Source organism: Colossoma macropomum, unplaced genomic scaffold (assembly GCF_904425465.1).
Source record: "Colossoma macropomum unplaced genomic scaffold, Colossoma_macropomum, whole genome shotgun sequence".
NCBI classification, from domain to species: domain Eukaryota; kingdom Metazoa; phylum Chordata; class Actinopteri; order Characiformes; family Serrasalmidae; genus Colossoma; species Colossoma macropomum.
In genome coordinates, this window is record NW_023494787.1 from 43,301,229 (window position 1) to 43,317,365 (window position 16,137).

General features: G+C 40.9%; 1 protein-coding gene across 1 annotated transcript; it reads left to right on the top strand.

Annotated features, from left to right (window-relative positions):
* The first annotated feature begins 3,103 nt into the window (after positions 1–3,103).
* xab2 (XPA binding protein 2) lies at positions 3,104–16,033 on the top strand. The gene is made up of 19 exons (XM_036567496.1): positions 3,104–3,258; positions 3,714–3,862; positions 5,383–5,506; positions 5,706–5,903; positions 6,139–6,273; positions 6,976–7,140; positions 7,274–7,418; positions 9,017–9,168; positions 10,573–10,692; positions 10,815–10,946; positions 11,076–11,207; positions 11,320–11,433; positions 11,900–12,062; positions 12,360–12,550; positions 13,106–13,228; positions 13,856–14,027; positions 14,883–15,009; positions 15,175–15,284; positions 15,366–16,033. The coding sequence occupies exons 1-19, from the start codon at positions 3,223–3,225 to the stop codon at positions 15,425–15,427; spliced, it is 2,550 nt and encodes an 849-aa protein (XP_036423389.1). The 5' UTR covers positions 3,104–3,222; the 3' UTR covers positions 15,428–16,033.
* Positions 16,034–16,137: the final 104 nt, after the last annotated feature.

Genomic DNA, 16,137 nt, shown 5'->3' on the forward strand with positions numbered 1-16,137 from the left:
CCATATAATCTCAGGAGACAAAGCTGTTTTATGCTGAAAATGAATGCAGTGGTATGGTCTGTAGAGGTAGAGGTTGCATCTTACTTTCTAAGCATTTTACAAAAAACCCATCAAACTGTTACACATAGTAAAAGTCAAATGATCTTGCCCACCAGATGGCATCATTTCTCTGGCGTAAAAAGAAGGTTGACCACTTGTCAAATGTTTTTATTGTAAAGCTACCACTTTCTGTTAATTTACAGTTGTTAACATGTATGGAAAGCAAGTAAGGAATGAGCTTAAAACAGCATTGTTAGGTTTTTTACTGGAAATTGAAAGTTAATAAATGATAATGAATGATTGTTCATGTGTGTCTAACTGAGTGTGTTGTTGGCGTCACTGTTCTAATACTCTTACTCCAATACACTGCAACTTTACTACTTAAACTCCAGCAGCACTGCTTTCTCTCATTCTCTGGTACCAAAACAAGACCCACTAACACACCACCACGTTAGAGTCACTGCAGTGCTGAGAGTGATCACCACACAAATAGTACCTGCTCTGTGGTGGTCCTGTTATGAATGGGTTAAAGGGGCCAGTGATGAATGGGTTAAACAGATGAACTATGTAACTGTGCTTATGAGCATGAACATGAAACCAGCTTCACCAAAAATGATAAACAGCACAGGGTTCCCCTACTCTGCAAATATTGTATTAATACTCTTATTTCATTTTTAAATTTTGGTTAGAAACAAATGACGTAAAATCTTAAAACGTCCAATGAAAAATTATCAATCACGATTTTTTTTTCTCTGTGGCATCTTGGTAGATACAGCTAAGCAAGCTCTTCAAATGGTTAGGAGTTCAGGAGCACAACTGAAGGCCTTACATGTCAGATTAACCACTAATTTCATTAGAAACAGATAGCAGAGTCAACCAATCATGCTTTGATTTATAAAAGGTTTGATCAATTTTGTGGAAAAAGTATATAGCTTATACTGTTGATAACAATTCATTTTCAAATCAAATCAAATCAAATCAAATCAGATTTATTGTCACATCACAAGAGTACAGGGACACAGGTGAGTGAAAAACTTGAGTGCGAGTTCCACAAATTATGCAGAGAACAGTATTTACACATAGATAAACAAAACTATAGATAGGATAGAAGAATAGATAAACCAATTTAACTAAAATATATACATATAATCTTACACAATAACTTAAAAATAATAATATTGCACCGAGACATATAATATTGCACTGGGAATGTAGAGTGAGTGTAATCAACTATATACTATATATAGTAATGGATATTACAATGCTATGTAGATGTGCAAATAATCACACTAGGTGTGGAGGTAGAAGATGGTACAGTAGGTGGCAGAGTATTTAGTAAAGTGCAAGGTACAGGAAGTTAAGTGGAAGCGCAGGGGGAGAGTATTGTCTTTGGATAGGTATTCAAAGTCCAGCTATGCAAGTAAAGTGCGGGAGTACAGTGGGTGCACGTACGTGTAATGGGAAGGGTTGGGCTGGGCAGAGCAGTGATTACTGGCTGTTCAATAGCCTGGTTGCATGGGGGAAGAAGCTGTCTTTGAGCCGACTGGTTCTGGCTTTTAAGCTTCTGAGCCTCCTACCACTCGGCAGCTGAGAGAACAGACAGTGACTAGGATGGGAGGGGTCCTTCATAATCCTTCTGGATTTCCTCAGGCAGCGACTGGTGTATAAATCCAATAGGTTAGGGAGCTGAACCCCGGTGATGGACTGTGCTGTCCGCACCACCCTCTGCAGAGATTTCCTCTCACGAACAGTACAGTTCCAGTACAGTTTTTAAGAATGACTACCATTAAATTACCTTTACCAATGATACTGTATTGTCATCACTCTTCAGGAAGCGGTCGCCTGGCCAACCATGCTGCCAGTGCCTGCCGGAAGCGCTGCTGGAGAGCCACGGTCAACACTGTCACCATTTTGTTCTGTCAACAGGTTCTTGTCGCAGGCCAGTTCTTAGAGACACTTAACCCAACTAACTAACTAACCCCACAGCCCTGCACAATAAATCACACATAACAAGTAAACACATATTAAATTTACATCCACACTGTAAACAATAAATTGCTTTCCTACTGGAGCACAGCGCCTCACGATAGCCCCTTTGCAGGGCTGCTTTGCATGTCTGCTTTCCTTGGCCACGCCTCTCGTGCTCTTACAGCAGTGTGGCCAGGGGAAAGGACGCCAAAATATTTTAGCATTACTTGTTAGTTTTTTTTTAAACTCATTTCTTACAGGTCCACAGGCCACTAGCATTGTGACTGACCCCACACACCCCTTACACAGTCTCTTCTCTCTTCTGCCATCTGGAAGAAGGTACCACAGCTTTCAGGCCTTCACAGCCAGACTGTGCAACAGTTTCTTTCCACAAGCCATCAGATTCCTCAGCTCCCACAGACTGAATTGAAGGAAGCCCACATGGACCAACACACATATCCATAACAATATGAGACTATCTCACTCCCCACTACTTGCAATTCCAGATTATGTCCGGAAAACTGTATTTAAATGTAATTACTGCATTTCACTGAAACACTTCATTTGATATGTCTGTAGATCTGATTACTTCCATTTTTGCACATTTTACTTGACTTCACTTTAACAATGTTAGCTGCTAGATTTACTGTATCAACCAAATACTGTATCCCATTGCTGCTCTGGTTGCTACCTCAGTGACTGCTATGCTCATATATGCTAGGCTATCTGCTAAGCTGCTAATATGTCATAGTATGTTACATCCTCCTTTGCACAGCTCCACATACTCTCAGTACCGTGTACTGCCTGTGTCCTGTTTTGTATTTATTGTAAGTTTTACGTATTTATTTATTGTACTGTATTGTCTGCACTGTGTTTATTGTATTGTCTCGCGCTTATGTTCCTGTGTTGGTCCTGGAGGAACAGTGTTTCATTTCACCGTGTACTTGTGTACAGCTGAAGTGACAATAAAGCCTGACTTGAACTTGACCTATATAGGGAGTAAAGGGTCATCTGAGATGCAGCCTCAGACAAACAGATGCAGTAACATGTTGAAACGAAAGGGGCAGCAGCCCGCCACAGCCCGCCAAAACCCCGAAGAAGAAGACAGTCAAGGCGGAGTTAGCACTGCGTTTACAACGCGTTAAAGCTACATCAGTTAGCTGGTTTTATTGCGCACAAACAACTTTATCATACAGTTCTTCTAGCAGAAGAAACATGCCGACTTTTAATGGAAAGCCAGATGTTACATTTGTATGTATTTCTATGTCTCCTATTCCCGCTGCACGGCTAGCACTGAGCTAACGGTAGCTGATCTAAGTTTTCATTAAGATTTAGCTGTGTTGCTAACTATCCAGCTAGTTAGGGACCGAGAAACCTCACTGTCAGGCACGCTGGTTTAATGAAAGCTCGCTCCTTTTTGCTTAGGATAATGTAATTGAAGGGAGTGTCTTTTAGAAATTCGTTTCTTTTAGCTGAATTTATTAGCCAATTAGCTAACTAGGTTACCTAAGTTGGCTCCCTATTCGCTTCTTGTCCGAATTTCCAGCTCTGGTTTAAATGGTACGGACGAGTCAGCTTCAGCCTCGTCTTGAACTTCCAGCTTGGCTAACGGTTATTCGACCAGCTGGATAACCGAGCTGTTGTGCCTCCACATTTGCCCCTATGATATGAACTAACTTCATCCTCAAATTTACACTTCTTCTCAGGAGGAAGATGACCTGCCTTACGAAGAGGAAATCATCAGAAACCCATACTCAGTCAAGTGCTGGATGCGCTATATCGAGCATAAACAAAACGGTCCAAAGTCGGTGCTTAATATGGTTTATGAACGAGCACTGAAGGAGCTACCTGGCAGGTAAGTCGTTTATTAAGGGGATTTCTACCTTCTAAATTCTGAACTCAGTCCTTGAGATGTAAACAGTCACTCAGAATAATTTGACATGAAATGGTTTATTGGAAAGTCTCTGATGTCTTTACAGTGGTGGTGATAGGAACCAGGGGTTTCTATGTGTACAACACAAATGCAGCCATTTTATTGACCATCCAAAAGTATCTGTCTTTAAAGTTTTTTGTGTAATGTTGATGATGGTAAAGTAGCAGTCAATCTGAAAAATTGAGTTTTCTTTGGGAAACATTTTGCCTCATCCTGCAAATGCCCCTCTGCCGTGAACGGATTAAAATGAATGGATTAATATACATTTTAAGCCAACACTTTATCACAAACCTATCATAAAACAGTGTGTCAGATATCAAGGAGCATATAGCTAACCAACTCTCTATAAAGGCACTTTTAGAGGTGGATGTCTGGTTCCTGTCACCACCACTGTGACCAATTCTCTGTGACCGACTCTAGAAGTCTTGTTTCTCTAGAACGGAGCATTGCAGACCAAACCACTCTGAATGATTATATCTCAACTATTTAAATATGTAGACAAAAAAAAGTTTGGTGGCGTTCCCCTTTATGAGCCCTGGACCTTTATTCCTAAAGCTTTTCAGAGTAGGGTCTCTGCAGTAGGATCAGATTTCTTTTTTATTTAATGTTTACTGACAGGAACAGTTAACTCAGCACTTCTGCTCTGACAGGCTTCATGAATATTTGCCCTGGTGTTGGTTTGTGCAGCCCTTAAAGGGGAGTTCAATCAGTTTTACAAATTTGCAGCATAATTCAGTTACTGAGATATAAACAGTGTCATTCAGAGTGGTTTGTTGTGAAATTATGTATTGTAGAGAAACTTTACCACTCAAATTTCTTTACATGGCGATGATAGAAACCAGGGGTTGCAGTGTATATTATCAGTTGCAAAATATTATTAACTATGTAAAATGACGAGTGATCAGAGATTTTATAAGTAATGTTGATAAAGGTGAAATAGTGATAAAGCTGAATGTGTATAGCTGTTACTTTACCTTAGAATATCTTGCATGTACCTATCTGCCGTTGGAGGATTTAAAAAAAAAATAATTTTAGGCTAAAAGCTTCTCAAAACTATCATGAAACAATATCTTGGGTATCAAGCAATGTATCTGTAGCTATGCAATAATTTTCTGTGAGAGATCTAATATTCAGATGCTCCTGAAAACCTTCATTACCTGCATCAGGTGTGTTAGATTAGCTTCTGCAGGGTGGTAGATCTTCAGGACCAGGATTAGGCACCCCTGCATTACAGGCTTTGGCTGCATGGTTCGTATTACCAATACCGCAAACAACTGACTTTCTAAGTTTCTCTAGAAAGGAACATTTCGTATCAAACCACTCTGAATGACTGTTTACATCTTAGTGATTCAACTGTGCAGAACCAAATACAAAATAGATGAAATTCCTTTTCAAGATTGTTTTACATTTGTACGTGTTATATGTGTTTGTCAACTGCACAGTTACAAGTTGTGGTACAACTATCTGAGAGAGCGGAGGAAGCAAGTAAAGGGAAGATGCGTGACAGATCCAGCCTATGAGGAGGTCAACAACTGCCACGAGAGAGCGCTGGTGTTTATGCACAAGGTAAAAATGCCCACCACATCTTATTTTTACACCTTATTAAATTAATGGTTATATAACCACGGCCCGCTCAACCTTATCCCTCAGTATCGCGTTTTAAATTAAAATGTTGTGCAATTTAGTGTCATCAGGGCTGTCAGTGGTTTTACAATAATAGTTTGGCTGCCAGTCTTTAAATACCTCGTCTCTGGACTCTCTTCAGATGCCAAGGATATGGCTGGATTACTGTCAGTTCATTGTGTCTCAGCGCAAAATCTCAAGGAGCCGTCGCACATTTGACCGGGCGCTCAGAGCCCTGCCCATTACCCAGCACACTAGAATCTGGCCCCTCTACCTTCAGTTTGCACGAAACTTACCCTTACCTGAGACCGCCATCCGTGTTTACCGTAGATACCTCAAGGTAAGAAGGTGTGATTGTGCTGTACCTTTAATAAAAACAAGCCTACTGAACATCCAGTACAGTGTATTGTATACAATAAACCAATACCATAATCTGATGGAATTTAATATTTATGATTTATGAATATATTTAAAACATAATGCAAAGAAGCCATTACAGAAGTGCAACTCTATCAAGCGTTCGTGTTGTTTATACAGCATCAAACATTCACTCCTCTCCTCTGTGGTTTTGTCAGCTTTGTCCAGAGAACGCAGAGGAATACATCGATTACCTGCGTTCTGTAGGACGCCTGGATGAGGCAGCAGTGCGACTAGCCGCTGTGGTCAACGATGAAAGCTTTGTCTCAAAAGAAGGGAAGTCAAACTACCAGGTGAGCTTGAGTTTTAGCTCCTGTATGATTAATACATTCAGACTCTTTGTGGATAACAGCTCACAATAGTGATCTACGGGAATAAAAATTCCTGGTAGAATCTGAAATTTGGAACAAACTGGGTGGAAAACTGAAACTGACAATAAATAAAAATAAAATAAACATACTAAAATTATCACAGTATGTGCCATGAAACATCTTTGACAACAGAGAACAAATGGTCACCCAAGGAAGTTAATTCCATTTGTTTAGTTATACGTTTTGCAATGTCGTTTACGATTTTTTTCCCTTTTTTTTTGCATATTGAATCTTGTTTTCTAATGATATCAAAGGAGAGAAGTTTTTGTATCATCTCTTGATTTTCAGCATGATCAGAGATTATGAGAGCTTGCCTAATGTCCCTCCTAGAAACCTTGAAATAGTTCCACATGGTTGACATGTTCACTTTTTAACCGCTGTGGCTCCATCTGTTTGAACACATCTATGCTGTCTGATGCAGGAAATTGTTACCATTAAAATTATTTACATAGTATGTTATTTCAGTCAAAATTGACACCTCACCCCCAGTCCATCCCTAGACATATGTTTGACTTAACCAAGGCATGTAGTACTAACCTTAGGGTTCATGGTGTCCCATGTGCTATGCAGATAATGCACAGGTTGTGTTGCAAGACACATAATTTGTCTTGGTCTCCTCTGCAGCTGTGGCACGAGCTGTGTGACCTCATCTCTCAGAATCCAGACAAGGTGTCCTCGCTGAATGTGGGTGCCATCATACGAGGTGGCCTCACTCGTTTCACAGATCAGCTGGGCAAGCTCTGGTGCTCTATGGCTGATTACTACATCCGCAGCGGTCATTTTGAAAAGGTATGCTTTCATTCACTTTCTGCATTCTGCGTACATTCTCTTGTTTCTTTCGCTCAGAAGGATGCAACTTCCACAGCCACTCAGAAAGCATGTAAACAAAAATATTGTCTTCTCTTGTAATTTATGCTTCAAGGCACGTGATGTGTACGAGGAGGCTATCCAGACAGTAGTCACTGTAAGAGACTTCACTCAAGTGTTCGACAGCTATGCCCAGTTTGAGGAGAGCATGATCGCTGCTAAGATGGAGACCACATCCGAGATGGGACATGACGAAGACGGTGAGAAACTCTTGTGACATTAGTAAATGTCTTGCTTTGTGTTTGGGGCTGCAACATATTATTATTTCAGTCATTTTCGCAGTGCTTATAATCTATAGACTATTGTTTGGTTAATTGACTGACATCAGCAGAAAATCTGGGATCAAATATCAGCGGGGAAAAAAAGAATAAATACAATACAGTCCTGTAACAAATTAAGGGCTTTTTTTTGCATAATTGACATGGTCAATGTTAAATGGTTGTTTCAAGCCTGGAACATACACTATATTGCCTAAAGTATTCACTCACCCATCCAAATCATTGGATTCAGGTGTTTCAATCACTTCCATGGCCACAGGTGTATAAAACCAAGCACCTAGTCATGCAGACTGCTTCTACAAACATTTGTGAAAGAATGGGTCGCTCTCAGGAGCTCAGTGAATTCCAGCATGGTACCGTGATAGGATGGCACGTGTGCAACAAGTCCAGTTGTGAAATTTCCTCACTATGAAATATTCCACAGTCAACTGTCAGTGGTATTATAACAAAGTGGAAGTGATCGGGAATGACAGGAAATCAGCCATGAAGTGGTAGGCCACGTAAAAGCTTGGTCAGCGGATGCTCAGGCGCATACTACGCAGAGGTTACCAACTTTCTGCAGAGTCAATCACTACAGATCTCCAAACTTCATGTGGCCTTCAGATTAGCTCAAGAACACCATAGAGAGCTTCATGGAATGGGTTTCCATGGCCGAGCAGCTGCATCCAAGCCTTACATCACCAAGTGCAATGCAAAGCGTCGAATGCAGTGGTGTAAAGTGCCACCATTGGACTCTAGAGCAGTGGAGACGTTTTCTCTGGAGTGACGAATCACGCTTCTCCGCCTGGCAATCCGATGGATGACTCTGGGTTTGGTGGTTGCCAGGAGACGGTACTTGTCTGACTGCATTGTGCCAAGTGTAAAGTTTGGTGGAGGGGGATTATGGTGTGGGGTTGTTTTTCAGGAGTTGGGCTCGGCCCCTTAGTTCCAGTGAAAGGAACTCTTAATGCTTCAGCAGACCAAGAGATTTTGGACAATTTCATGCTCCCAACTTTGTGGAAACAGTTTGAGGACGGCCCCTTCCTGTTCCAACATGACTGTGCACCAGTGCACAAAGCAAGGTCCATAAAGACATGGATGAGCGAGTTTGGTGTGGAAGAACTTGACTGGCCGGCACAGAGTCCTGACCTCAGCCCGGTAGAACACCTTTGGGATGAATTAGAGCGGAGACTGCGAGCCAGGCCTTTTCATCCAACATCAGTGTCTGACCTCAAATGCGCTTCTGGAAGAATGGTCAAAAATTCCTATAAACACACTGCTATACCTTGTGGAAAGTCTTCCCAGTTGAAGCTGTTATAGCTGCAAAGGGTGGGCCGACATCATATTAAATCCTATGGATTAAGAATGGGATGTCACTCAAGGTCATATGCGTGTGAATGAAGACGAGCGAATACTTTTGGCAATATAGTGTAATAATACCAATCAATAATAATAATAACTTTATTTATAGGGCACTTTTAATAGGCCCTTTTGTTGTCAGCTGAGTTGTTCTGACAGACATCGTAATCTCCCTGCTATAGATGATATTGATCTGGAGTTGCGCTTGGCTCGGTTTGAGCAGCTGATCACCCGCCGGCCGCTCTTACTGAACAGCGTGCTGCTCCGACAGAACCCGCACAATGTTCACGAGTGGCACAAGAGAGTCAAACTGTACGAAGGCAATCCTCGACAGGTAGGTGGAGACTTGATGAAATGGCTTGGATTTGTTGTTCAGGCACTTACATTACCTTAGACAGGTGTGCCCAGCTCCAGGCCTGGAGGGCCAGGGTCAAGCACAGTTTGGTGATTTTGCTGCTTAAACACACACGATTCAACTCAGCAGTTAATAATCAGGGGCCTGTCTCATGAAGCGCGTTTAACTTGGACAGGTTTCCTGAGTAAATGACAGCTTCACAACATCTAACAAAAGTACTTATTTCTGTTAACTGAAGTTTAGATTTTGTGCATATGAAGGCATGACTTTTATGATGAACAGCGTGAAACATGAGGGTCTCTTATTTTTCCAATAAGGAAAAAAAATCGTACTATGTAAATATGGCAAAAAGCAACACTGTCACCATTACCACTGTGGTAGGTCTTATTGGAGAAAAAGTAACCTGAAAAGGACTAAAGGGGTATTTTGGCTACGAATAAGAACTCAAACTCCTAGATCTCCTCAAATATCACATGACACAAACAAAGCTAAACTTACTGGACAGGACCTGTTTGCGTAGCGAAAGCGCAAACTGGGGATTAATTTGGGGTTGAAAAACACTGATATTACAGTAAGAGCTGGAGAAATGTTTCACTACAAACTGGCAGCTGACTTGAAATTGTAAAGAGAGTGCCTTGATGTCTGGATCCAAACATTATAAACATAACGGCTCTTATTTGCCCCTCTGTCTCCGGCTCTGCTGTTCAGGCGGTTTTCATGCACATCTCTTCATCCTTTTTTTCCTTTTTCTCTGCTCGTCTGTCTCTCTAATAGGCTGTTGTTTGAATCACTCACTGAGTAAATCTCTGACCTTCTCACACTGCAAGATTCGTGAACCTTTTAAGTCATAAATATCAAACATGTTTGATAATATCAGAGGGCCTCTGATCACTTCAGAGCTCGGTTGAAGGGCTAAAGATTCACGCGTTTCTCCTCTCACACTTCCAGATCCTCCGTGTTGTCTGTCACTTCCGATCAAGCTCCCGACCTGGAAAATTGCTTCAGATTGTACAAATTTGTCGCAAGGGGCAAATCGGGTTTAAAATGGGCAAAACATTGTATAGTGTAGGCCCGGCTTAAGTTGCTATGATTATGTAGCCTGGTAGAAAGTGATCCAGGGTTAGATTGAACTAAGCTCAAAGTTAGCTGGCTAAGTAAGAAATCCTGTTTTGTGAGACTGACCCCAGGTTTATTGTGTGTGTTTGGGCAGGAAAATCAAAAAACTCTGATGGCTTGCAGAATTGGACTGCCTGCCACATACAGTTTGCATTTGTTCAAGTTATGAAATATCCAAAAGAAAATACCCCATTATATGTGTTTTTTCCACTTGTTCAATGTCAACATCGGTTTGAGTAAATGCCTGTTTGTATTGTTTATTTGTAGATAATCAACACCTACACTGAGGCTGTGCAGACAGTGGATGCCATGAAAGCGACAGGGAAGCCTCACTCCCTCTGGGTAGCATTTGCCAGATTCTACGAAGATAATGAACAGCTGGATGATGTAAGGAACCCATATGCTATGTGTGTCCAATCTTATAGTACTGTTTTGATTATGTAGATATGACTATTTTGCACAGTGTTATAAATTATTCCTAATTATTCAATGCTGTATTCTCCTTAAAGGCCAGGACGATCTTTGAGAAGGCCACCAAGGTGAACTATAAACAGGTAGATGATCTGGCAGCAGTGTGGTGTGAATATGGGGAGATGGAATTACGGCATGAGAACTACGACCAGGCGCTACGGATACTCAGGGTAAGATTGTCAATGTTCAGTGTTCTCGATGGTACTTAACACACTAGTGTGTTAACCTGCTTCAGTCAGTGTCATTCAGTGAGCAAATGAGTTCTCCTCGTCATGCCAGCTGTTGTCTTATTTTCACAGAAAGCCACAGCTATCCCAGCAAGAAAAGCAGAGTACTTTGATTCATCAGAACCAGTGCAGAATCGAGTGTATAAGTCGCTGAAGGTGTGGTCCATGCTGGCTGATTTGGAAGAGAGTCTTGGCACTTTCCAGGTACCATTTAAATGCAGTTGTCACATTTTTAACAATAAATTATGGGTAGCACATATTTTTGAAGCATTTAACTTTTGCTATTTTTGATGTGATGCTTTTGTTATCCTTGCAGTCAACAAAGGCGGTGTATGACCGCATTATTGATCTCCGTATAGCCACACCACAGATCATCATTAATTATGCAATGTTTCTTGAGGAACACAATTACTTTGAGGAAAGCTTCAAGGTAAGATTATAATCTCAATCTTTGGTAAATCTGTTGCTAATGATATTAAAGGGGCATTCTGGCCAAATTATAAAAAATGTAACCATTGGTTCACCTGTTGTGAACATGCCTACTCACACAGTGGTGCCACACTAGTCTCTGGAATGAGGTTTTCCAGTTTAAAGACTAGGAAAACACCTTTCTGATAACATGTCTTAAAGGTTGGAGGAAATATACATGATGGGGTGGCGGGTTCCATTGTTTATTTTGTATATGTGTAATGCATGCCGTGTAGTATACTGAAAGGACATTGATGGGCAAGAGCAAAAGGATAAAGGAACTAACGCTTGCGCTACAAAATACTACAAAACATGACAAATAACATTCCAAGGCTAGTTTTATGCTGGAATGCCCCTTACAGTTTATTCATTGTTGATTTTAGCTTTTATTAATTACACTTTAAAAATTTGTCTTTTGTATATTCCAGGCATATGAACGTGGCATTGCACTCTTCAGGTGGCCCAACGTATATGACATCTGGAACACATATCTCACCAAGTTCATCGATCGTTATGGCGGCAAAAAGCTGGAAAGAGCACGAGATCTGTTTGAGCAGGCTTTGGATGGTTGCCCTGCGAAGTTTGCCAAAAGTAAGCTATTGCTTGAAGAGTGACAAAGATTGAATTAGCTTGCAGAAAGAATTTAAGAATTTAAAGAGGCTTTGAGTGTATTAATCAAAATCTGTTTGAACCTTTTGTTCTGAAGGCCTTTGTGACTTAAGAAAGTTATTTAATCTGTCTTGAAGCCAAGAACGTTCAGAGAAAGCTTTGCAGCTTCAGAATTAATTAGGCCACATTTTTAGCCTTGTCATCTTTTATAAGCAACTTTTCATTTGTGCAGGTGTTGTGACTAATTGAGGATTTTGTGTGATCTGTTCTATTTAACAGCGATCTACCTGCTGTATGCCAAGCTGGAGGAAGAGTACGGGCTAGCCAGGCACGCCATGGCTGTGTATGAGAGAGCCACGCAGGCTGTGGAGACAGAAGAGCGCCTTCAAATGTTCAACATCTACATAAAAAGAGCTGCAGAAATCTATGGCGTCACCCACACCAGAGCTATCTACCAGAAAGCAATTGAGGTATGGCTTTGAACGTGAGGGCCATAAAGAGTACACTGTGAAGTGTTTCTCGGGCAAAGGGGTATTCCATTGATTTTTCAAAATTTCTGCATAATTTAATCAGGATGTGAACAGTCATTCAGAGTAGTCTGATGTTAAGTGCTCTAGTGTAGAGAAACTCATGCAGAATATTTCACAGTACTGGTGATAGGAACCAGACCTCTAAAGCATTTGATGCATCTTATAGCTACCTCACATAAAGTTATTACTTAAACTGCTTATGAATGCAATGGCTCATTTCTGAGACATTGTTTTACAGTAGTTTTGAGACGATTTTGGCCTTGTTTCTTTTTAATATGTCGGTGTAGAGGCACATGCATGCAGTGTGCTGTAAGGTAAAATAATACTCAAAGATCTATACTCGATTTTAACACAGTAATGTGTTCAAGTAACTTTCTACTCCTGTTCTTGACACATTTTATAAACATTTCATTTTTACAGTGTACTGAGCTCAGACAATCAGTGGCTGAAGGTATTTGTTTCAGCTGTGCGCCATAACTATTGTTTGAATTGCAGATCCTCCCAGATGAGCATGCCAGGGACATGTGTCTACGATTTGCTGATATGGAGAGCAAACTGGGCGAGATTGATCGGGCCAGAGCCATCTATTCCTACTGCTCCCAGATGTGTGATCCAAGGGTGAGACTCCCACCCTAAAACTCCTACAACATGATACATCCCCTTACCCCAAAAATTGTCAGTCAGCCAAGACATATTTGGTGTCTGAAGCTTTGTTTCATAGGTTATGCACTGGGGTTACGCAGTCTTTCCCAGTTTTGTACAGTCATACGCAAAAGTTTGCACAATACAAAATCAATATAAAACAAAAATTATTTTTTGTTGATGTTCTAAAAATAACCAAACAATAATTGTGCCTTAAAGCATGCTAAAGTATGTTCCCTGTAAAGAACATGTTAACTTGTTTTCACTTAGAAAATCAACAAAACCAGTGACCAGCGGTGCCCAAATTTTTGCATACGACTGTTTCATAACACATCTGTGTTACAGTGCCAGAAACCTCATAAGTATGTCTATTTTAGATTACTTCATAACCCAACAGGCCTTACCTAACCCTAGGCAAAAGTGTGTAATGCTTAAAGCATGTTTAGTTTAGCCTGTGCTAACTAGTGGGGTAACATTCCATTACTTGTTAGCTAAATTAGCCTTGTAGCTCCAGTGTAAAACAAGCAAGTACTAGATGCCATGTTTTGACTAATAAACTACATTTGTCCTAAGAAGAAAATTTTCTCTCTGTTTGCTACTCAGATGACGGCAAATTTCTGGCAGACGTGGAAGGAATTTGAGATTCGCCATGGGAACGAAGACACCATTCGTGAGATGCTTCGGATAAAGCGCAGTGTCCAAGCGACCTACAACACTCAGGTCAACTTCATGTCCTCACAGATGCTCAAAGCAACCACCAGCGCTACAGGCACAAGTGAGTGAGCCATAATTTGCTATTATTTTTCACGTAGGTAATCTAGAAGAACCGGCACCTTGTAATTTGTTGTGTATGCACCGAACACACACACACACACACACACACACACACACACACACACATACGCACACACACACAAGCCCTAATGGGGTCTTTTACATGTGTTACTTGTTGATTTTATTTCCACTTGGATTGGCCATGTCTGTGTTATTCTCCCGTCTCTCCTGAGAAACAAAAGCCAAATTACATACTGTTTTTCACAGAACATGAAAGCAATGGTATTTTTAGTCTAGTATGGATGTACATCTCTGTGATTTTCCAGGCAGGTGTTGCCTTGAATTGGTGGGAAAAAAGGTTTTTGACTTCTGCTACGTGTTGCATTTAGTTCCTAGCACGCATCCATATTAAACACTTCCCGAATCGCGGAACAAGGCAAGCTTTGGAAGAGTCTCTGAACAATTTTACTAGTCTGGATGGTAAAACCTTGTCTCCATCATCCACATTGAGAAGACAATAGCAGCAAGATGAAAAAAGTCAGTCAGAAAAGTGAGGCTGATTATCCTGGTTAATTAAAGTGGCAGTTGAACAGAAGCTACAGGAATAAAGCCTTACTTTATATTCACAGTGTCAACTGTTCATCTGAGTTCATAGAAAATACAACTTACTAGAAACTCACTTTTCTTGCAGTAATTCTGTTTCCATTTGGATGTGAGTTTTATCACTGAGATGTGTAGGACTATAAACAGAATTCTTGGGATTTGGGACAGCATGTCACTAGGTTAATGTGTAGTGTGCCAAACAAAATGCATTTTCTGAGTCTTTCTCTCTAATACATGTGTCTTTTCCCATCAGTATCAGACCTTGCCCCAGGCCAGAGTGGCATTGACGACATGAAGATGTTGGAGCAGAAGGCACAGCAGTTAGCTGTGGAAGCTGAGCAGGACAAACCTAAACCCAAAGACAAGATACTGTTTGTCAGGTGAGAAATACTCCTTTTTGCTCTTTTCTGTTTACCTGTCTAGGTACTGTGGACTGGAATTATTCACAAGATCCACGCTGCATGTTCGCAAGCTTAAGCAAACACAGTTTCTGTTGAATTAACTGGCCCTGTTCTACAACGTAACTGTGTCTAATATTTGTGCAGGAGTGATGCTTCTCGGAGCGAACTAGGTGAACTGGCCAAACAAGCCAACCCAGATGAGATTGACATTGATGATGATGAGGAGGATGAAGATGGAGATGATGAACCAGATGGTGAGTTCCGCTGCCAAATCTGCATTTGTGGCAGTAAATAGGTTCAGTAGTCTAATGGTCTCTCTTTCGTCTTTTGAGCAGAGGTGCAGCTAGAGCAGAAGAGCGTCCCCACTGCCGTCTTTGGAGGACTGAAGGATGACTGAATGCTCACCACTGATGTCTGACGGTGTAGATGACGCATCTTTTGACCCTAGCTGGAAACAGAGGATATATCAAAATATGTCAAAAGTCAAAATGCAAAGGACTTATTTGAACTGGTCGAGCCACTGTAGGTTTCACTTGGTCGAGTTGAAGAAATGCTGGTGTCCAGCATTTGCGAAATGCCAGTTCAGAACACAAGAGGTCACTCTTTCCCACAGTCACTGTTCATCTGTTTGTTGAAAGGCTATAAAGGCATATTTCAGCACCCATGAATGTTTTTTACTTTGCGCCTCTGGTGATACAAGACAGATTAACCAAGGTTACTGCATCTGCAAGCTCAACACATTTTTGCTTTTCTGCACAATAAAGACATTTTTATTGTGGCCTACCAGAACATGCACTGGCTGGAGCTACAAGAGAAAAAGGTTTTGACACTGTAGATTGGAGAAGCCCACATTTGTGTTCTTGGAATTATGGCCTTCATGTCAGGAATAATATTTTCACTGTCTCTCTTTTTACTGCAAAATTTTGTACCTATTCTTAAAAATTCAGTTGATGTAAAGAACCATTCTGCATTAATGTAGTAATGAATCTACACTTTTAAAAATGCCCTGAGTTTTTGTCAAAATGTACAGTGTTTATAATCAAGCCAGCAGAAGTGAGTAAGCTAAACATAAACTTGGTTATACTCAGTAAAAGCAAAGTGTATTTT